Below are 24,151 nucleotides of genomic sequence, written 5' to 3'. Positions count from 1 at the left end.
GTGGACATGAGACCAGTCATAGGCAGAATGGAACTGTTGGGACTAGGCCACAGGGGACTATATGTTTATCTCAAAGCAAAAATGCCAAGAACAATGTGGAGAAGATTGGGATGACACCTGCTCCTACACCTGTGAAAGGTATAGAAGATGGAAGCAGTTGGGCTCAACTGGGTTGGATGAAACTATTGATGATTGCATACAATGTCACACACGGTGTCATGACATTATATTATGACAACCTGAATGCTGAAACTAGGTCCAAAAATCAGATTCAGCACAGATGGACAAAGTACTATTTTTGCTATTATCACTTCATTAGAAAATTCGTGGAAGACAAATTCAGAGGTCTAAAGCATGGACTCGAACTAGCAGACAAGGTTGCAAGGAATTTGGGTGAAATTCAAATTGAATATGAGGGAGGGAAATTACGGATTTGGACTCCTGTGAAATTATGGCAATTAAAGTGGAAAAATAAAGGAAATAAAAATAGTGTCTGCCCTTTTAAAAGGAAGAGCCACATTAATGATAAATCATTCCCTAGAATTGAACATAGTATCTATTCCCTCAGCACACGCTACCTAAACACAACAATCTCCATCTCCATTCAACTTCTCAGAGAAGCTCAGCTAGGGCAAATAAACTTCTCTCAAAATTCCTATAACATGTCTCAACATCCATCATCATCTGGTTCAAAATCCTCTCACCATGCAAAGACTCCCTCCATGGAGTTTCTAGATGAAGACGTGATGGACGTTACTCCACTTTGCATGATACCAGGCGACACCTCAGGTCCCTCCTCCAAGGCTGGAGATAAGCAAGGCAATACCCCTGGTAACTCTTCTCTTCCAAAAGACATGCATTATGTTGATCGTGCGATAAGGAACCTAGTCACTAGGATTCTAAGTGAAGGGCATGAAGTCAAAGGGGTTTCTACCCCTCTGTCCAGAAGGGACCCCTCTCCTAAGGAGGAACCTCATGCTGATAAAGATGATGATTCATCTAGATCAGAAAAGGAAGTGGCTGCTGAGGGGCTATGCTCTCTAGGTAAAACCCCACCTAGCAAGAAACCAGCAAATATGTCTCAGGAGAATATTATTGACCTAGAGGAAGAAAGCTCTGAAGAAGAGGATGATCCTTTGGTTCATCTTGTAAAACCTAGTGTAGCTGAGAAACTGAGAACTAGGAAAGGGAAAAGTATGGCTAAAATGAGAACAGCAAGAGTGAAAAAGGCTACTGGTGTAGGACCCTCAAAATCCTGGAGCAAAGTTGAGGTTAGGAAAAGGAAAGAAAGAGACAGCTTTGACTCTGAGGAGGATGTCGAAGACGATGTCCCAGACATCTCCCCTGCAAAAAGGCAGGCTGTTCAGAAGTCTCCTGGCAAAGTTGCTGCTGTGCACCTAGACAACATCTCCTTTCATTTAGAAGATGGTGCTGCAAAATGGAAATTTGTCATTCAGAGGAGAGTAGCTGTTGAAAGAGAGCTTGGAAAAGAGGCTGTAGATGTGAAGGAAGTAATTGATTTGATAAAAAATGTTGGACTAATGAAGATTGTGGTAGCTCTACCCCAATGTTATGAGGGGTTAGTAAAAGAGTTTATTGTTAATATCCCTGAGGATATTTATGAAAAGAGCAGCAGAGAGTTCTGCAAGGTGTTTATAAGGGGAAAATGTGTGAAATTCTCACCAAGTATTATCAACAAGTTCCTAAGAAGAGGAACTGATGGAGGAGTGGACCTAGAGACTACAGACAATGAGGTCTATAGGGTTATTACAGTTGGCCAAGTTAAGGAATGGCCTAGTAGGAATCACTTATCAGCTGGGAAGCTCACTGTCAAATATTCCATCTTACACAAGATTGGTTCAGCTAATTGGGTGCATACTAATCATATCTCTACCATCTCCATTAGTCTTGGAAGAATCATTCATGCAATTGGAACCAGGATTAACTATGATTTTGGAAAGTTTATATTTGATCAAACCATCGGACATGCCTCTACAAATGCTGTGAAATTGCCCATTGCCTTCCCATCCATCATTTGTGGCATTATCCTGAGCCAACAACCAGGCATCCTGAGTACAAGTGACATTCCAAGCAGGAGAAAGTCCCATCTATCAATACACTATAAGCTTTTTGAGGGAAGTCATGTCAATGATGTTGTCATGACATCTGCCAAAAGGGAGCCTGAATCTCAAGGGAGCTTGATTGATCAACTAAAAGAAACCTGCAAGGAATTAGATAATAGTATAAGGGTGGTCAAGGCAAGAAAAGAAGCCTTGGAAGTTCTTATTTGTAGCCTGGAAAAGGAAGAAATGGAGAAGGCTGCTAAGAATTCAGATGCAAAAGCCCAATCCAGTGGCAGCTCTGAAAGCTCTGAAGGCTCTGAAGGTGAAGGTGAAGGTGATACTTCTTCTTTTGATTGATGGTTCACCCCCTTTTTTGTGTGGAAGATTGAAGATTGTGTCAGGGGTGTTGTGTGGTTGTTGTGACTGTTGCTGTTCTGGTGCTGCTATTTGGAAGACTGAAGTGTTATTGTCTTTTTTTAAAAATATGTAATTTGTGGCAGTCCTCATTGATGCCTGTTTGTAATATTTTGGGCTCTTGATGAGTTCCTTGGATTTGTTCATTATCTCAGCTATCACAGCTGTGTATGATGATGGTTTGTACTTCCTGAATATTATGTTTTAACATGTTTAATGTTATAACATCTGATCTAACATTCTCTACTAGGCTAATAGACATTTATTTTGTCTGATTGGTCACCTTTGGTCAATTTTGACTAAAAAGGGGGAGAAGTGCTGATGTGGAAGCTGTTGTGGAAGTTGTATGTAGCTGAACTGAAGGACAACTATTATTGAAGGAAGTGCACAAGTGTTAAAACAGAATGTTGTTCTGTTTACAGATGTCAAAAAGGATGTTTGGGATGGTGCACAGGTGTTGATGTTGAAGCAGATGTCAGAATGACATTCTGGCTGGTACAGGTGCTGGAGTTACAGTAGCTGTTATGTTCATGGAAGATGTTTGATGTCTGCACAGATTTAGGGGGAGAAGGAGTACCCTTGTGCATTTGTGTGTCTTACTAGTTGCATCCATACCTAGTAATTATGTTTTTGTTGCACAGATTTAGAGGGAGGAGAAGTACCCTTGTGCATGTGTGTATTACTAGTAGCTATATCTAGTAATTGTATTTGCTTTTGCTGCTGTTTAAACAACTGTTATGTTGTTTAACTGCTGATAGTTTACCTTGTGAACAAAAAGACAAATATATGTTTTAGCCAAAATTTGCCAAAGGGGGAGTTTGTTGATTCTAAGTGTTGGCAGCAATTTTGGTAAAACAAAGAGTGTTCCCAAGATGTTATGTGTGATGTCTTAACATAAGATATCATATGTACCTGCTGGAGTTCAAGAACATGTTCAGGCAGGATTGTTTCAGAATGCCACATACAATGCCATGGCTTCTGATATTGGATGTACCTACTGGAGCTTAAATGAAAGACATGTTCATGCAGGATTGTTTTAGATGACATACACAAGGTCAAGGCATCTGATATGGTTGTACCTGCTGGAAGTTATAAAAGGAATTATTGGATTATGCAGGATTTTTCCAGGATGTCAGACCCGATGTCATGACATCCTGTACACAGAACATTCAGTGTGAATGTCTGGTGTTTTGTGATTGCACAATTAATGGCAATCTATGTATGATTGAAGATCTGATTAGCTGGCGCATTCAATCATGGATTACAACCTGATTTACTTATTTTCCAAGGAGATCTAACCAGCTGTTATAAAAAGATTTGATTGGAAAATAGATTTAGGGTTTTCAAGATGTCCAAGCCCAACTGAATGCTTCTATAAAAAGGGACTTAGAAAACCTGTTTTATAACACAACCAATACTGAGCGAAATAGAGAGAGAGAGCTAGGATTTGTGTCTGTTTAGTCGTAAGACTTGTAGGTCCTTCAAGTCATCCATTGATGACTGAATTGGACTGATTTGTGGTTGTAATTTATCACTCTAAAGATGTTAAGCAAGAGTGTGTGTCTACTTGATCAAAGTTGTGAAGCAAGATCAAGTGTGTGTCTTCTTGATAAAAGCTGTGAAGCAAGATCAAGAGTGTGTCTTCTTGATAAAAGTTGTGAAGCAAGATCAAGAGTGTGTCTTCTTGATTGAAATTGTAAAGTAAAATCAAGAGTGTGTTATTGAAAAGTGTTTTATTTTCACAAGGGATTGTTGTTTAAAATCAATGGTGTGTGATTGTAAGGAAGTGAGTGGGTTCTCATATCTAAGAGTGCTTAGGTAGAAATTGCACGGGTAGAGATTAGGTGAGAGAGACTGTAACTTGTTGAAGTGTACGGAGAGTCTTTGAACTGATTCTATTTTAGTGAATTTCCTTCCTGGCTTGGTAGCCCCCAGATGTAGGTGAGTTGGACCGAACTGGGTTAACAATTGCTTGTGTCTTTTGCATTACCTTTCTTTATCTTTCTTCTGTTAGTGTAATTCAGATATTAGTGTCGTGACATTGCATTTGACATCTCATATCTGATACCAGAATTTCACAAAGTAAGAGAAAAACATGTAGAGTGAAACAGAGTTCATTAGATAACATGAGAGAAGTACATATGAGAAAGCCTTAGAGGCAAAAGCAGTTAAAAAACAAAACAGAAAGCCTAGGGTGCCTAAGGGTTTGGAGGAGGAGGCATCCTCTGAAGTAATTGGGTGAGAAGATTCTGGATGCTGGAATTGACTGAATCTTGTTTGTCAAGTCTGTCTCTCACAAGTTGTTGTTCCTTCTGAAGTTCTTCCAGTTTCTGGAGCACCAACAGAGAAATGTCAGATGTCGATGACTCACCTCGAGTCAGAGCAACTTCAGTAGACTTTGCAACGTCCTCTGCAACAATGTGTTTTTCTTTTTTAGCGTCAGCTTTAGCTTCTGCGGCAGTAGCCTCAACGCTAGCTTTTTCCTCAACCTCCTTTCTTGCCTGCTCTTCAGCTTCCAGCCTAGCCTTTTCTTCAGTTTCCTTTAGTGTTTTCTCTTTAGCTTCCTTGAATAGACGTGACTCTAATCTCTCCTTAGCTCCTATGATATATTCATTTCTGACATGTTTAGAGAGTCCTTTCACCTTAAAGACCTCAGGGTCAGGGATTTCTAGCTGTTCAGAGTCAGAGGAAAGGTCGTAGTATGGATGAGATGAGGGAGGTTAAATGGCTTCATTTAGAAGTAGGGCCTCAGAAACGGGAAGTGTTGTGGTGGTGGGGTCGAATTTTTGTAAAGTGGGTGAAGATGTGGTTGCTTCAGAGTTATGGGGTTCGGAGGGAGTTGGGATGGGGATAGTGGGTTCAGAAAGAGTATATGTAGGAGATGGTTGAGGTGTAGCGGTAAATTCATGATCATCAAGCTATGGATAAGCCAGACATCAAATAACAAGAGTCGCCACCGCGCTTTTATTGTTTCCAAGGGAAAAGTACGAACAAAACCCATAAAATAAGAAGTTTTCAAATCAAAACTAATAAAATGCCAGAGATTACAGGTAAGGGGGTTGATTACACAGAGGGAAGGTGTTAGCACCGAAAGTGTCCTAGGTACTCCTAGGGAGCCCTTTCTTGTGTGCATATGTATTTTGTACAAAAATGATGTTTACAAACAAATAGAATGAGGGGGTGAGAAAATAATTCATTAATTATATTTTTTGTGTTTGACAAGACCTTCGGACTTGTGCCTACGTACCAATATAAAAATGAGGGATCAAAACCTCGTAGTTCATGATACAAATTTCAAAGTGGATGCTTTGCTTTTAACAAAAATTAAGTTTGAAAGGCACAAAGGCCCTAAAAAAAGGTTTGAATGAGTTAGTTCTTTTTGGCTTTTGAATAGTTTTAAGTCAAGTATAATTAAGTTTATTCACAAACTTGATTGAGAAAAGAAGTTTAAAAATGCAATGGCCTAAGGCCAAAGTTTCTAGTTTGCCAAATGGTCTAAGTTTAGAAACAAAACAAGTACAAACAAAGAATTTTTTTAAAAGGAGAGAGAGATTTTTAAATTAAAGAGATGGGGAGGATATGAAGAGACTAATCCTAAGCATAAAATTAAAAGTTAAGAGTTGAAAAGATCTGACCAATGGGCTGCAATCCAATAGACAAGAATGTCATATAGAAACCCAAATTCCCTTTGACATTAGAATCAAGCAACAAATAATGCACACGATATTAACTTGAAGAGCAAGGCATCAAATAAAGATAGCCACATCCAAGTTTATCCACTCCATGATCTTCTTCACATTTTCCCATGTAGCAGATGAATTCCACAATGCTACAAGTCACAGGTTCAAAATAACAACTTCACAATGATCATGTTGCAGATGAACTCAAAGAGATCTTCAATGATGTATCAGATGAGGTTTCAAATTGCAATCACTTGGTTTCATGAAAGTTGGCATTGGCCAAGTCCTTTGCATAGGGAGTGTTGCCTAAATTCTAAGTCCAATTGTCTCAGATCAAACCAACAGTCCACACAAGATGTTTTTTTAGGGTTTTTGTTCTTATTATGTACATTAATGGCTAAAGACCACACAAACAAACACAATATACACAAGCAAAATATATCAGAAAATATGGTCAAAACGGACAAGGTGAAAATGAGATTAATATAAACAAATAAAATGGTATGAATAATGGAAAATGAATAAGGCTTAAAATATAAAGTGAATTAAAGTAAATAACTTGAAATTAAATGTTAGTTGTTAATGAGTTAGAAGTTAGTATTGCTTTTTCTTTTTGTTTTATGTCATTCTTTGGAGAACACTCAACCCACTTATCACAAGCATGTATCCTTGAACCAAGACATCTTCCAAAGGAAGGAAAAAAGGCCAAGTTTCCACACAATACCATGAAAGAGGGGAGACTTACAATCTCACTAAATAGAATGTTATGTCTTTTGTGTCAAAAATTTAGCGCTATGTTAAGCAATCGTAATTGGACTTATGTAGAAGTCACAACTATTTGAGGTCAGACAATAGAATTTTGGTGTCAATGCATGTTAGAGACATAGTATAATGAACTATGCTCATGAAACATACCACACACAAAAAGAATATGCAAAAGAGGTGGTTTAATCTCATACATACTTATGTTGATTTTTCAATCAACTAGCCTTAGGACATTTAGATATCATAGGACCATGACATGAATGCATAAAGAAGGGGAATAAGATGAAGAGGGAGTGGAATGGATCAAAACTCAAATTGGACAAAGGAGGACTTTTACCAAATTAAGATCATTCATTCATTTTGGGAGATGGAATGTACATTCCATCAATCCCCTAAATTCAATGATCTTAACCTAGCAAAGTCAAGTCAACCTTGACCAAGGCCCAACAACACAAGTCAAACTCATACAAACAATCAAAATGGTTCAACACAATCATTTGGTATTTATTCAATAAAAAAATACTAAAAATAATGCATTAAATTAAATATGGTTTGTCATATTCCTAAAACCTCATCAAAACACCAAAGAAATGGCCATGAGATTTATCATGGGTCAAAGGACCTTGGAGAAAATTTTTCAGAAATTTTGGAAACTTAAAAGTATTTTTAAATAATTAAAAATATTCATAAAATCAATTAAATCATGAAAAATATTAATAATGATCCAAAAAATAATTTTAATTCAAAATATGAAAGGGGATTTTATATAATTTTTTTTGGTGAAACTCTCATATTTTTTGGATCAATATTAAAATTAATATGAATTAATGAAAATAAAATAAATAAAATGAAACTCAAATATTTAGAAAAAACGTGGACCACTTGATCTCCCTCATTAATTGAGGTGGCAGATCAAGTGGCCATCAATGCGCTTTCCACCATAGTCACTAGTCAACGTGTAACACAAGTGGTTATTACAAGCAACGCGTGAGACTAAAACATTTTGAACAAGATCAATGGCCCTGAACCTATCCAGCACATCACCAACGCTAAATCTCTGGTCACCTTCTCAGGCGAGCCTCACCGGACTGGTTCAGTCATCACCATCACATAATTGAAAAAGGAGGACATGATCTGAAAGAAAAAATGGCATAGAGCACGAATCTGACCTCAATTTTAACTAACTCCAAATATATAGAAAGATATGAGGAGTTGAATTTTGAGGTGTGTCAACTGATTTGCTTCGATTTGACCTCAAAGCAACTCAATCTTCTTACCTATATTGGTAGGACTTCAGAGAACCAAAGATCCAAGAGAATTGATAAGAATTGGGTGAGAATCGAAAAGAAGAAAATTTCTGGAAAATACCTTCAATGTTGTGTAGAACTTGATCTTGCTTGCTTCAATCCTTGCTTGATCACACTTAGGAAACTTGTAGAAATGGAGAAGGGCCAATCATGCCAATCATATCAATTCACCTCATGGAGAAGGGCCATGGAGAGGAAATGACATTTAACAATGTCGGAGGAACATGAATCTTATCTGCATAAATTTGAAACTTGTGGCATTTCTTCACAAACTTGCAACAGTCAGATTCCATTGCCAGCCAATAGTAACCTGCTCGCAACATCTTCTTTGTCATTGCATGTCCATTGGAATGAGTACCAAAGGAACCTTCATGTACTTCAGTCATCAACAGGTATGCTTCGTGTCTATCCACGCATCTGAGAAAACCCATATCGAAGTTTCTCTTGTATAATACATCACCATTGCAGATGACACAAATATCTTAGGAAATGCTAATTCGGTAAATCTATATTCCATTAAATCCCAATTACGCGATTTTGAAAAGGTCTCTGATCTTAGCGTTAACTTCCATAAGAGCAAGGTCATGGGTTTAGCACTTTAAAGGATTTTTAGTCAGCAACCTCTGATTTTCTATCTTGCGAAATTAGCTATTTTCCATTCTCTTTCCTTGGCTTACCAATTGAAGCCAACCCTAGAAGGAAATCACTTGGGATCCAATTCTTTTAAAGCTCTATCATCGTCGGGCTTCGTGGAGAGGTAAATTTGTTTCTTTAGAAGGGTGTGGTACTCTCATAAGTTTTGCTTTAAATTCACTTCCGTTGTACTATTTATTCCTTTATAAATGTTCAAAGATAGTTCTCCAAGAAGTAGTGCAGATTCAAAGTGTCTTTTTGTGGAACAATGTAGAAAAAAAAGGCATATTAACTGGGTAGCTTGGTCCTCAATATTCAAATCAAAATCGGAGGGGGGCTTAGGGGTCCAGAGTTGTAATTGTTTCAATGCAACATTGTTGGGTAAATGGGACTGGAGGTTTATTCCGGATCGTACAAATATTTGGTTTCCTCTTTTATCTTTTAAATATGATGATGACATTAAGGGTCAAATTTTAGTCCCCTTCTGGCCGGATAATAGTAAAAGATCCTCAATTTGGTTGAGGGATCTAAGGGTTTCGTTAGGTATTAGGGATGGCGAAGCAAATTGGTTCGGTAATGGGTTTTCTTGCAAGCTATACAAGGGTTCCTATATTGACTTTTGGAGAAATCAATGGATTGGAGATGCCCAATTGAAGCTGCAATTTTCTAGTCAGTTTGAAAAAGTACAATTTTCTAGACCTTCTAGAGAGGATTTGGGATAGTGGTGACATGGTGTTTGGTCTTGGAACCTCAATTTAATTCTGATCTTCTTGTGGAAGCTTCTCAGACAGATTTAAATGATCTTCTTCTCATTCTTAATTTGATTCCAAATGTTGTTGACAATTTTTTCTGGTGGAACGACACCGCGGGATTCTCAGTCAAAACGGTTTGTGCAAGGTTAACTTCTATCTTGTCCGTAGATTATCATCTTGAGGTGGACATATCGTACCTTCAAACTTGTCAGAAAATTAAGTGGATCGCATGGTATAGTTTATCCATTTTATCTTGGTACGGAGAGTAAGGGCCTGTTTGAATTGATTTCTAAGAACTGTATTTTAGTTCTAAAAAATTATAAAACAAAAAATTTGTTTGATAAGACTTTTATGTCATAGAGTTTTCATAATTAATTTTAGTATTCTGTTTTTAAAAATTAAAAAGTGGAAACATCTTTTTGATGTTTTTCTTTTCTATTTGGTGTTTTGAAAATATATGGAAAATAATGATTTTTCATTAATGGCATTAATGTAAATATGTTAAATTTTTGTTTTATATTTTGTTTTTGCAAGTTTGTGAATTTTTTTAATATAGCATCACGATAATAATGTTCTGTGTTTTTTTAAATTTTGTTTTAATATATTTATGTTTTTTTTACTGTATCATACTTTTTATCTATTTTTAATCGTATAAAAAATCCACTTTAATATAGAACTCTCTCAATTAATTATTTTTAATCAAAAGTAAATTTATAAAAATATATTTAAATTGTTAAAGTTTATTTTTTTAATATAGTCTATATTTGATGACTCATTAAAACTATTATATCTTTTATTTGGCATTATTTATTTAAACTCTTTTATCTGAGGGATCTAAGGGTTTCGTTAGGTATTAGGGATGGCGAAGCAAATTGGTTCGGTAATGGGTTTTCTTGCAAGCTATACAAGGGTTCCTATATTGACTTTTGGAGAAATCAATGGATTGGAGATGCCCAATTGAAGCTGCAATTTTCTAGTCAGTTTGAAAAAGTACAATTTTCTAGACCTTCTAGAGAGGATTTGGGATAGTGGTGACATGGTGTTTGGTCTTGGAACCTCAATTTAATTCTGATCTTCTTGTGGAAGCTTCTCAGACAGATTTAAATGATCTTCTTCTCATTCTTAATTTGATTCCGAATGTTGTTGACAATTTTTTCTGGTGGAACGACACCGCGGGATTCTCAGTCAAAACGGTTTGTGCAAGGTTAACTTCTATCTTGTCCGTAGATTATCATCTTGAGGTGGACATATCGTACCTTCAAACTTGTCAGAAAATTAAGTGGATCGCATGGTATAGTTTATCCATTTTATCTTGGTACGGAGAGTAAGGGCCTGTTTGAATTGATTTCTAAGAACTGTATTTTAGTTCTAAAAAATTATAAAACAAAAAATTTGTTTGATAAGACTTTTATGTCATAGAGTTTTCATAATTAATTTTAGTATTCTGTTTTTAAAAATTAAAAAGTGGAAACATCTTTTTGATGTTTTTCTTTTCTATTTGGTGTTTTGAAAATATATGGAAAATAATGATTTTTCATTAATGGCATTAATGTAAATATGTTAAATTTTTGTTTTATATTTTGTTTTTGCAAGTTTGTGAATTTTTTTAATATAGCATCAGGATAACAATGTTTTGTGTTTTTTTAATTTTGTTTTAATATATTTATGAGTTTTTTTTTTTGGTATCATACTTTTTATCTATTTTTAATCGTATAAAAAAATCCACTTTAATATAGAACTCTCTCAATTAATTATTTTTAATCAAAAGTAAATTTATAAAAATATATCTAAATTGGTAAAGTTTATTTTTTTAATATAGTCTATATTTGATGACTCATTAAAATTATTATATCTTTTATTTGACATTATTTATTTAAACTCTTAATTATATTTAAATTTTAGATTCCTTAATTTTTATTGGTTCTATGTTCCTCCCTTATATTACAATACCAAATACTTTAGCACTTTAATTTTTATTTTGATATTTTATTTATTTTAAAAATTACTGTAGATCCTTAAATAAATTAAAAAACATTGATTTGAATGTTATAAAAAAATTAAATTAATAATAAATAAATATATTATATATGAGTTTTGCTAAGATAGAGTTATTTAATTATATATATATATATATATATATATATATATATATATATATATATATATATATATATATATATATATATATATGTGTGTGTGTGTGTGCGCGCGCGCACACGCGCGTGTGACAAAAAAAATGCATTTATAGTGTAAAATATTTTTACACCGTCAATCAATGAGACCCGTGTATCCCGTCACATCACACTTTTATTTTTAAAATACTATTATGATTTGTATTAGAGTTATTTTAGCCGAAAACATTAATATATATATTCAAATGATTAATAAAATGTTAAAATAGAAAATCTTAAATATTCAGATTGTTTATTAACTTATCTTATCCTTGATAAAATTATATATAGCTTTGATTTGTATTAGAGTAATTTACTATAAAACTTAAAAGATTAGATTTTAGGATCTTTAAAATATTCATTTAAAAAAAAAAAATTAAAAACCAAAAACAATTTCTCCAAACGAGTTTTTAAGTTTTTTATTTTTAAAATGGTTTTTAAAAATAGAGCTACCAAATAGATTTTATTCCATTAGTTTTTTAAAAAACTATTTTTCAAAACTGATTTATAAAATATTTTTAAAAATAGAAAATCAAAACTCAATCAAACGAGTCCTAATTGTGTTGTTTTCTATACATGCTGAATTAATTTTTGGTGTTTCTCATAAAATGAAACATTGAGAACTTACATCAAAGAGTAAATTTACAATTATTAAAAAATATAATATCAACAATGTGTAATAAGTCATGTCAAATGACATACTAACCCGCTTATTTTGTTGGGTATGTAATGTGTTAATTGAAAGTTTTCTCCATTTACATGTGACCACCAACTTTATTTTTTAACTCCTGGAAGTAGTTTTACTACTATCAATTGAATAATAATTTTCAATTAAAAATCAAAATACATTCATTAATATAAGTTTATGTTAAAAATCAAAATACTTTAATTAATGTAGCATTTTTTATGGGGCAAAACGTCTTAAATAAATCAACACAAATTTTAACAATTGTTATTGTTATTTATTATTGAAGCAATAACCCATATTTGTTGAATTTTGGACTGTAATTAAGTAGTAATTTTTTATTTTTCTTCTTCCTTATTTGTTTCAATTTCATTTTAATTTGACAATGAAAAATGGAATTTCTAATAACAGTAATTGATTAGTATAGAAATTTCTTGAACTATAGCTAACCATGTTGATTGAAATATTCTTTGTGCTAACCATGTCAATTGAAATATTCTTTGTTTTTGTTTTATTAAATTTTAAAGTATGGTGTGTGATAGTAGAATTATGAAATAATAGAAAATATCATTCAATTGCAACAAATAATTGTGAATGAATACTACTATTAGATAATGAAAATTGAAAGTTCTTAAAAACTGTAAATGAATTACTACAATACTAGTAAATGAATTACTACACGTAATTGCATATATCTTCCATTTTGATGTACACTACTAGTAAATGAAGATGTTGAAACAAGAAAACTATTCCCCTATAAAAGGGTGAAGCAGAGATTGCAACATGCATCTCTAATCACTTCATTCTCTCTTTACAATGGTCACTATGACTTCATTACTACACATTGCTTTAATTTACTCGATATTGAATATTGTTTTTTCTAATGGCTTACCACCTTCCACTGAAGTTTCACAATCACCAACACCTTTCCACATTGACCAACCTTCCACTGAACTTTCCCAATCACCAACACCTCTCCACATAGACCATGAAATATTAAAACCATATTCTCCATATAAAGATTTACGTAAGAGTAGAAAAAGGTCTCCCCCTCCTCCGTCATCACCACCACCACCACCACCACCGCCACCTTCCTTTGATCACTTTAAACTGGCTCTCACATGGCCACAAACATTCTGTAAGATAGAAACCTGTTTGTCTCCATTGCCACAAACATTTGTAATTCATGGTCTCTGGCCTAGTAAAAGAGACACTGAGATACGTGATTGCAAAGTTGGGACATAAGTTTCTGTGAGCAAGGTAATTTATGTTTGTTTTTTTTTTTATGTTTATTTTTTCTTTTTTATTTTACCATATTTTTAAAATAGTAACATTATTTTATTTTTATCACCGGCTTGCTCCAATACTGAAGGAACTCACAAACGATTGGCCTTCACTAAAAAAAGATTCAATAAGTTCTAATATTTTATTTTGGATTCAATAGTGGAATTCTCATGGAACTTGTTCAATCCAGATGTTCCAGTTTCTTCCTTATTTTAAAGAGACATTAATAGTTTACAAAAGGAATAATATAAAGGATATTCTTGAAAAAATTAATATTATACCAGGCGGAAAGTTTACACAAGACCAATTTGTTAATGCAATAAAGACTCACATTAACATTATTCCCCAAGTTCAATGCGTGAAGATTGATAACTTGTATTTTTTATCTGAAATAAGGCTTTGTTTGAGGGCAAGTACAAACCTAGAATATCAAGATTGTGCCACTCCTTACAGCGGTTGTCACAGTCATACTGGAGAAGTGTATTTCTAGTGGTTGTCGCAAGGAAGTTCAATGGAGGCTGACAAATGTTCATGAAAGTTTGGAATTTATTTTATTTTCTTACTATGCAACTTTTGTTTTCTTTTTGGTTTGTTGGATGTTCTTATGGTTCTAAATAAAGACCTTGTCAGCTCTCCATACTTCAGTTTGTACTCTTTCACACTTTGTGTGTTAGATGGAATTTATATAAATAAAATTTGAAGTTTGCTTTTTATTTTATTGATCACTATAATTTTATTAATGTAAGAGCACCAAAATTAATGATACTTGTGTCTCGGTGTGCAATATGAAATATTATTAAAATTCAAGACCTTTGATTGAAAATAAGTCTCAAAATAAATATTTAAGAATGTAAGGAAGAAAACTAATGATACTTGTTAAATTGAGATGACATTAAAACTGCTAATTTAATTTTAACAATGACTATAGATGTAAAATATACCTCAAGCATAAAACTAAACAATACAGACCACATAATCACGATATTAAAAAGGCAGTGCACATTATCAATGTGAGAGGTAATCAGAATCTGTTAGAAGAACACTTGAAAGATCATTATTTGGCAAGTCTCTGCACAAGAAAATTATTTATTAACCAAATGAAATTGGAAGATCTAAGTGGAAATAAAACAATAAACTCACTCACACGATGGATATGGATCTCGAGGTTTATCAGATTAGTGAGTTACATTGGTATTGTTCATGTCAGCTTCTTGTTGTTGAGTCTCCTGCAAGCATATACTACATCATATTCATAAAATATACTAGTATAATACGATTCCATCATTACAATCCAAAGAAAACTCATTGTTGCAAAAACTTAAAATAAGGGGTCTTAGACAGATGAAAAACCCGCGTATCTTTTTACTTAAATCCTAGACAGATGAAAAAACTGTGTATCTTTTTATTTAAATCCTAGAAATATGAAAAATGTGTTAATTGTACTATATAAATCAATTCTCAAACACCAAATACAAGACAAACAAATCATAAGGTATGGACAAAATGAACAAGTTTCACTAATATGTCTTGTAATAACTAAAACAACCATGGAGTAGTAACTGTTAGAGCACTTTTTGGTTAGTTAATATAAAGTTAAAAAGCTGGACTTTACACATATAAGCCAAGGTTTTTAACTAGGTTTGATCCATTATAAACAACAACCTAATTATCTCATGTCTCTGGAAACAAGAACATCCTATGTTTTCCTTTCAAAACTAAACAGGAGGGAGTCAAGGCAAACTACTAGTTGGAAAACATAATTAACATATCAATAATTGATTCTGCCATGAGTTTGCATCTAAGAATTTAGAAATACCATGTTTATATCTAAACTCTAGAGATCGACCGGTTAATTTGAAGTGCTTTCATATAATATATTGCATTCCTCAGTATAACAGTGATGCCCAACCTAATGTATTGCATTCCTCAGTATAACAGTGATGACCAACCTAATGTATTGCATTCCTCAGTATAACAGTGATGCCCAACCTAATGTATTACATTACTCAGTATTACAGTGATGCCCGACCTAATGTAAAATCCTTCTTTAGTTTTATCTACTTCTTCAACACCCTGACAAATATTACGTACAATATCAAGCATGGCTGAGTTTGAATTGTAACTTGTTCTTCTAGTCTAGAATTCAGAAACACGGGAATTCCATATGAATCAAAATAGCTTTATAATCGTACTTGATTTTAGTATTAAAATCATGTTTTGATAACTTTCAAACCCATATAATTGTCATATTAATTATAAAATGAAATGTAAATCGTTATGAGCATACAAGATAAACCCCGGAAAGTATCCTGATGCTGTTTGCTAGCTTCCATTGGTTCCAAAACAGTTACTTGAATGACTCCCATTGTTGAGTGATGACTTGAGATCCTGCAAACATGTTTTAGAAATGCAAGTCAAAATGAAATTGGAAAATTTTGAGAAGATTGAGACTACGACCTAGAATTGAGATGCTCCATACGGCGGTGACACAGAGTGGTCGACGGAAAGGACTCACCGTGGTTCAGAAACGCTCCATGGAGATGATTCTCGATGCTTCATAACGGTCCATGGAGATGATTCGCGATGGGAAAAACCCTACCTCAGGCTTTCCTCCATTGCCTTGGACACTTGCGGTTTCTTTTCCTTTTGTGTTTGTTTTAGCAAAAAGTTTCCTAAATATACAAATCTTTACTCAAATAACCCACTTTCTTTAAATATATTCTTATAATAATCCATTTTTCTAATTATTTTTCAAATTAATTAACTTTCAAATAAACAAAAATAAAATAAAGAACTTATACGACTTCACTTAAAATTATAGTGGTATTGTCAATCTAATTGGTATCTATGTACAAACTTTAAATGGTGGTGCCAACTCAATTGATGTTAACGTGTATTGTGATTTTTTTAAAATATAAATAGAGCCATCTTCTACCATTTACTCCACGCCTCTTCATATTGTTATTTTCTTCATTGTCTCATTGTTAAAAGAGATGGGCATGTATGTTATTCGGCAACGAACCTTCCAACAAAAATGCATTTTTGGAACATCCAAAGTTTCGAGCATCTTGAAAGAAGTTTGAAAAGTTTGTTAGATTGTGTTTCTCGCCAAAAATATCTAGATTTCCTATTTGAGGTTTGCTTGCAGGACCGGCTACAAAGTCTGTTGGTTCTAGGTGTTGGCAGCAATTTTGGTAAAACCAAGAGTGTTCACAAGATGTCGCATGTGATGTCTTAACATAAGATATCTTGTACCTGCTGGATGTTTAAAATATGATTATGCAGGATTATTTCAGGATGTCAGACCCGATGTCATGACATCAGTATACAGAACATTCAGTCTAAATGTTATGTATTATGTGATTGCGTTTTTAATGACAATCTGTGTATGATTGATGAGTTAATTGAACACGTTCTCGATCAGTAATTACAACGTGATTAACTTATTTTCCAAAGAGATCTAATCAACTGTCATGAGAAGATTTAAATGGAAAATAGTTTTAGGGTTTTATGATGTCCAAGCCTAGCCAATTTCTTCTATAAAAAGGACATGGAAAACCTGATTTGATACATAAGAAATAAGGAACGAAATATTGAGAGAGAATAAGGGTTTAAGTCTTGTGTGGTCGTGTGACTTGTAAGCCATTCAATTCATCCATAGATGATTGAATTGGTCTGATTTTTGAGTTGTAATTTGTCACTCAAAGCTTTTAAGCATAAGTGTGTATCTACTTGATTAAAGCTGCTAAGTAAGATCAAGTGTGTGTCTTTGAAGAGTGTCTTCTTTTCATTGTAATTCTTGTTTAATATCACTGGTGTGGTTGAGGGGGAGTGAGCGGGATATCATATCTAAGAGTTCTTAGGTAGAAGTCACACGGGTAGAGATTAGGTGAAAAAGACTGTAACTTGTGTTGTTTACTGAGAGTCTTTGAACTGATTCTATTTAGTGGATTTCCTTCCTGGCTTAGTAGCCCCCAGATGTAGGTGAGTTGCACCGAACTGGGTTAACAATTGCTTGTGTCTCTTGCATTACTGTTCTTTATCTTTTATCCTGTTTGTATTATTCAGATATTAGTATCGTGACATTACCTTCGACATCTCATATCTGATACCAAAATTTCAATTGGTATCAGAGCAGGCATCCTGCTCTGGTTCTGGGTGAGATCTAGGGACGATACTTTCTGGTACTATGGAGAGAGATGGAGGATCTGTTCACAGGCCACCTATTTTGGATGGATCCAACTATGACTACTAGAAACCTCGAATGGTAGCCTTCCTAAAATCTCTGAATAATAAGGCTTGGAAGGCCGTGTTAACTGGCTGGGAACATCCAATAGTTACTAAGGAAGGAGAAGCTACAACTGGTAAAAATCCTGAAGAACAATGGACCAAGGAGGAGGAGGATCTAGCCCTTGGAAATTCTAAAGCATTGAATGATATATTCAATGGAGTTGACAAGAATATCTTCAGATTGATAAACAACTGTGAGGTGGCTAAAGATGCTTGGGACATTCTCAAAACCACTCATGAAGGCACCTCTAGAGTGAAGATGTCTAGACTGCAGCTGCTCACCACCAAGTTTGAAAATTTAAGGATGAAAGAAGATGAAAATATTCATGAATTTCATATGAGTATCCTTGAAATTGCTAATGCCTCAGGAGCCCTGGGAGAGAAGATGTCAGATGAAAAATTAGTAAGGAAAATACTCAGGTCACTTCCTAAGAGATTTGCTATGAAGGTGACAGCCATAGAAGAGTCTCAAGACATCTCCAATATGAGAGTTGATGAGCTAATTGGTTCCCTTCAAACATTTGAGATGGGAATTTATGATGGATCTGAAAAGAATGCCAAAAGCATAGCCTTCATGTCAAACACTGAGGAGGAAGAGGAGGAAAGTGGCCAGGATGTTGATGAAGATCTGGCAAATGATGTAGTAATGCTGGGAAGACAGTTCAACAGACTTCTGAAAAAGATGGATGTAAGATCTAAGGCAAATGTCAAGAACATCTCATCTGACATCAATAAATCCAACAATGTTGGAAGAAGAACAAGGTCAGATGAAAAGCCCAAAGAAGGAAAAGGAGTTCAGTGCCATGAATGTGATGGGTATGGACACATTAGAACTGAATGTGGAACCTACCTCAAGAAACAGAAGAGGAGTCTTGCTGCCACTTGGTCTGATGAAAGTGAAACAGAAGAGTCTGCAAATCTGGTGACTGCCTTGACTGGAAGATGGGGTTCTGATGAAGATTCAAGTGATGATGAAGTAACATTTGAAGAGTTGGCCACTACCTATAGAAAGTTGTGTCACAGAAGTCCAGAAGTGTGTCAATAGGTTGAAAGCCAGAAGAAGGTGATAACTCAACTGGAGAATGAGAAGGTAGAACACTTGGAAACCATCTCTAAATTAAAAGCTGAAGCAACGTTTCTGAATGCCAAGCTAGATGAGAGTCAATAAGTTAAAATCCAGAAGAAAGTGATAGCATAGCTGTAGAATGAGAAGGCAGAACATGTGGAAACCATCTTCAAGTTAAAGACTAAAGCTATATTCTTGAATTCTAAACTGGATGAGATGACCAACTATGTAAGAATGCTAAACAATGGATCTGACACCTTAGACAAGATTCTCCAGACTGGACAAATAACAGGAGACAAATCTGGCATTAGGTTATATGAATCTAAGCCCGACTGCAGTTACACTGGTGGCAAACCTAAATCCAAAGCTAAGTTCAGCCATATTAAAAGCAAACTTGAGATGTCACATCATATGTCACAACATCGTAAGGAAAGACAACAGAAAGGGAAACACCAAATATGGAGATGTCATTACTGTGGAAAATTTGGCCACATAAAGCCCTTCTGCTATAAGCTGTATGGTTATCCTAGTCCTGCTCACCATCAACCTAGACCCAAACATCACAGGCCTGTCAACAAAAAGCAATGGGTTCCTAAGACTAATGTTACAAGTCTAATAGCTCACACTTCCTTCAGAGTTTCAACCAAAGAAGATTGGTATTTTGACAGTGGGTGCTCCAGACACATGACTGGAAACAAAAACCTGCTAACTGGCCTTCATCCTCATGCCACAAGCTATATAACCTTTGGTGATGGAGCAAAGGGTGAAATCAAGGGGATTGGTAAGCTTGATTGCCCTGGAGTTCCTGACCTTGACAATGTCCTACTTGTTAAGGGATTGTCTGCAAATCTAATAAGCATCAGTCAACTGTGCGACTAGGGTTTAAATGTAAACTTCACCAAAACTGAATGTCTGATTACTAACAAAGAAAATGAAGTGATAATGAAAGGAGTCAGGTCTAAAGACAACTGTTACATGTGGAGTTCTCAAGAAACTGGTTACTCTTCAATGTGTACTTTAGCCAAAGAAGAAGAGGTGAAGATATGGCATCAAAGATTGGACCATTTTCATTTTAAAGGTATGAAGAGAATTATATCTGTTGAAGTTGTTATAGGAATTCCTAACTTGAAGATTGATGAAGGAAAAGCCTGTGGGGAATGTCAGATTCGAAAATAGACAAGGATGTCACACCAGAAGCTCAGACATGACACCACTTCCAAAGTTTTGGAACTCCTCCATATGGATTTAATGGGACCCTTGCAGGTGGAAAGCCTTGGTGGGAAGAAGTATGCTTATGTAGTAGTGGATGACTTCTCCAGATACACCTGGATCAGTTTTATAAGAGAAAAATCTGATGCGCTTGAAGTCTTCAAAGAGCTTTGTCTGAAACTTCAAAGAGAAAAGGAAAGTCAAGTTATCAAAATTAGAAGTGATCATGAGAAGGAATTTGAGAACAGCAAATTTGCTGAATTCTGTTCTTCTGAAGGAATTCATCATGAGTTCTCATCTCCCATTACTCCCCAGCAAAATGGTGTGGTGGAAAGGAAAAGAACTATGATTTATGCTAAGAAATTGCCCTACCACCTTTGGGATGAAACTATGAACACATCCTACTATGTTCACAGCAGAGTGACCTTGAATAAAGGGACTCCTACAACTCTATATGAAGTCTAGAAAGGGAGAAGACCTACAGTCAAATACTTTCGTGTGTTTGGTAGTAAATGCTATATCTTGATTGATCGTGAAGAAAGAAGGAAGATCGATCCCAAAAGTGATAAAGGAATATCTCTGGGCTACTCAATAAACAACAGAGCATATGGAGTCTCTACTTCCAGAACAAAAGTAATGATGGAATCTATCAATGTTGTGGTTGATGATCAATAGACTGATGTCACAGACGATGTTGGGACATCTCCAAATGATTCCTCAGCTGATATCTCTAAAAGAAATAATGAGAGTGAACCTTCTCAAGCTGAACCTGCGGATGACAAAATCAACAAGGAACCCTCCATTAGAATTAAGAAGGATCATCCCAAAGATCTCATTATAGGAGACCAAAATAAAGGGGTCACAACTAGATCAAGGGAAGTGATCTCACATGGCTACTTAAATGAGGAAGTATATGTTGAACAGCCTAAAGGATTCACAAATCCAAATCTTCCAAAGCATGTGTACAAATTGAAGAAAGCCCTCTATGGTTTGAAGCAAGCTCCTAGGGCTTGGTATGAGAGACTCACAATGTTCCTCACTAACAATGGCTACAGGAAGGGAGGTATTGACAAGACCTTATTTGTGAAAAATGAAGGAGGAAAGCTCATGGTGGCTCAAATATATATGGATGATATTGTGTTTGGTGGGATGTCAGATCAGATGGTAGAACATTTTGTTAGACAAATGTAGTCTGAGTTTGAGATGAGCCTTGTTGGAGAGCTGACCTATTTTCTTGGGCTACAAGTAAAGCAGGTGGAAGATTCTATCTTTCTACATGCCAAGAACATTGTTAAGAAGTTTGGCATGGAGAATGCAAGTTATAAAAGAACACCTGCTCCAACACATTTTAAAGTCTCCAAAGATGAAAATGGTGTTAGTGTAGATCAAAGTTTGTACAGAAGCATGACAGGAAGTCTGCCATATCTCACAGCAAGTAGACCAGACATTGTCTTTGCTGTAGGTGTTTGTGCTAGATATCAAGTTGAATATATAACAGCTGGAAGTAGTTGTTCTCAACTGGTTTAGATGAAACAAATGTTGACCGAATACAATGTTATACAAGATGTCATGACATTGTACTGTGACAACCTGAGTGCTGTAGATATTTCTAAAAATCCTATTCGGCACAACATGACAAAGCACATTGATATTCGTCATCACTTTATTAGAGAACTTGTGGAAGAGAAAATCATAGCACTGGAGCATGTTACTACTGAAATGCAATTAGCTGACATATTTACAAAGGCTTTGGATGCTAATCAGTTTGAATGTTTAAGAGGAAATTGGGGATTTATATTCATGAGAATTTATAGCAATTAAAGTGGAGTGGAAAAGGTAATAAAAATATTGTCTGCCCACTTAAAAGAAAGTGCCTCATTTATGATAAATCATTACCTAGTATTGGAACTAGTATCTATACCATTTTCACACGCTACCTCAACATAACCACTTCCATCTTCATCAAACTGCTTAGACCATCTCTGCTAGGGCAACAAAAAGTTTCTCAAAAGTTCAACAAAATGTCACAACATCCCTCATCTTCTGGTTCAAAACCCACTCACAAAGCAAGGACTCCCTCCATGGATTTTCTGGATGAAGATATTTTGGAAGTCATTCCTATTTCAGTAATCCTAGGCCATGCCCCTGGCACTTCTTCCACTGTTGGAAACACTCAAGGTAACTTTTCTGATAACCCTCCTCCCAAGGATGACATGCATTATACATATCGTATCATTAGGAATTTGGTAACAATGATCCTAAATGAAGGACACTCAGTCAAAGGAGTTTCGACTCCTCTGTATAGAAGGGACCCCTCACCTGAGGTGGAACCTCAAACTGAGAAAGATGATGATTCATCTAGGTCAGAGAAGGATATTGCTGCAGAGGGATTATGTTCTCTAGGTAAAACCTTGCCTAGTAAGAAACCTGTAAATGCTTCTCAGTCTAAGAAGCATGAAACTGGTGAGAAGGTGATTGATTTGGAGGAAGAGAGCTCAGATGAGGAAGATGACACCTTGGTTCATCATTTGAAACCAAGTGTTGCAAAGAAAATGAAGACCAGGAAAGGCAAGTTTGTGGCTGATTTGAGGATAGCCAGAACCAGTAAGAAGGATGCTGTTGTAGGTCCTTCTAAATCATGGAGTAAAGTAGAGGTCAAGAAGAGAAAGGTCAGAGAAAGTTCTGACTCTGAAGATGATGTCGAAGACGATGTCCCAAACATCTCTCCTGCTAAAAAGCAAACTGTTAGAAAGTCTCCAGCTAAGGTTGCAATTATGCATTTGGACAATATTTCCTTTCAATTGGAAGATGGTGCAGCCAAATGGAAATTTGTTATACAAAGGAGAGTTGCTATGGAAAGGGAGCTAGGGAAGGAGGCTGTAGAAGTGAAGGAGGTTATGGAATTGATCAAGACTGGTGGTTTGATGAAAACAGTTAGTGCATTGCCCCAATGTTTTGAAGGTTTAGTGAAGGAGTTTGTGGTGAATATCCCAAAGGATATTTCTGACAAGAATAGCAAAGAATTTTGCAAGGTGTTTGTGAGAGGAAGATGTGTAAGGTTCTCCCTAACTATCATCAATAAATTCCTAGGAAGAGGAACTGAAGAAGCTGTTGAGTTAGAGGCTACAGACAATGAAGTCTGTAGGACAATCACTACTGGCCAAGTCAAGGAATGGTCAAGCAAAAAGCATCTATCTGCGGGCAAATTAACTGTAAAATATGCCATCTTGCATAAGATAGGTTCAGCCAACTGGGTGCCAACAAACCATATCTCAACTATCTCTAATGTTCTTAGAAGGATAATCTATGTTATTGGAACCAAGCCCAACTTTGATTATGGAAGGTTCATGTTTGAACAAATTGTTAGACATGCCTCCACTAATGCAGTAAAGCTGCCAATTGCCTTTCCCTCGATCATTTGTGGAATTATTTTAAGCCAGCAACCTGGTATTTTAAACATATGTGATATCCCCAGTAGAAGGAAGCCTCCATTGTCAATCCATTACAAGTTATTTGAAGGCAGTCATGTCAATGATATTGTCATGGCATCTGCAAGGAAGGAGCCAACCTCATAAGGTGGCCTGATTGCTCAATTAAAAGAAACCTGTAAGGAGTTGGAAATTGGGATTAGGATGGCCAAGGCTAGGAAAGAGGCTTTAGAGGTTCTCATTAGTAGCTTGGAGCAAGAAGAGATGGATAAGGTTGGTGAAGCCAAGGAGTCAGATGCCCATATCTCAAGTGAGAGGTCTAATTCTCAAGATCAATCTAGTGGCAGTTCTGGATCTGAAGGTGAAGAAGATGCTACCTCCTCATACTAAGTTGTGGTGATGGT

The 24,151-nt window shown here is 35.3% G+C and overlaps 2 protein-coding genes and 1 long non-coding RNA gene across 3 annotated transcripts; 1 reads left to right on the top strand and 2 right to left on the bottom strand.

The window, feature by feature from the left end:
• Positions 1-4,675: 4,675 nt before the first annotated feature.
• LOC127103582 (eukaryotic translation initiation factor 4 gamma-like) lies at positions 4,676-8,746 on the bottom strand. Its single transcript, XM_051040830.1, has 2 exons — positions 8,690-8,746; positions 4,676-5,149 (listed from the first exon to the last, which is right to left on the bottom strand). The coding sequence occupies exons 1-2, from the start codon at positions 8,744-8,746 to the stop codon at positions 4,676-4,678; spliced, it is 531 nt and encodes a 176-aa protein (XP_050896787.1).
• A 4,540-nt stretch (positions 8,747-13,286) lies between these two features.
• Positions 13,287-13,715, top strand: LOC127103581 (extensin-like). The gene has a single exon (XM_051040829.1). It carries the CDS (start codon positions 13,287-13,289, stop codon positions 13,713-13,715), a length of 429 nt encoding a protein of 142 aa, XP_050896786.1.
• A 1,242-nt stretch (positions 13,716-14,957) lies between these two features.
• LOC127101141 (uncharacterized) lies at positions 14,958-16,275 on the bottom strand. The gene is made up of 4 exons (XR_007794572.1): positions 16,212-16,275; positions 15,704-16,142; positions 15,571-15,663; positions 14,958-14,980 (listed from the first exon to the last, which is right to left on the bottom strand). It is a non-coding gene; the product is annotated as an uncharacterized LOC127101141 (long non-coding RNA).
• Between the last annotated feature and the right edge of the window lie 7,876 nt (positions 16,276-24,151).

This window comes from Lathyrus oleraceus, chromosome 7 (assembly GCF_024323335.1).
Source record: "Lathyrus oleraceus cultivar Zhongwan6 chromosome 7, CAAS_Psat_ZW6_1.0, whole genome shotgun sequence".
In the NCBI taxonomy this organism is placed as follows: Eukaryota; Viridiplantae; Streptophyta; class Magnoliopsida; order Fabales; family Fabaceae; genus Lathyrus; species Lathyrus oleraceus.
This window is presented reverse-complemented; position numbering and strand designations above follow the sequence as displayed.

Excerpts from the sequence above, each read along its gene's own strand:
- LOC127103582 (XM_051040830.1), bottom strand. The coding sequence starts at position 8,746 with ATGGAATATAGATTTACCGAATTAGCATTTCCTAAGATATTTGTGTCA. Across the intron at positions 5,150-8,689 it reads TATTTGTGTCATCTGCAATG|CTAGAAATCCCTGACCCTGA; the intron begins GTGATGTATTAT and ends GACTCTGAACAG.
- LOC127103581 (XM_051040829.1), top strand. The coding sequence starts at position 13,287 with ATGGTCACTATGACTTCATTACTACACATTGCTTTAATTTACTCGATA.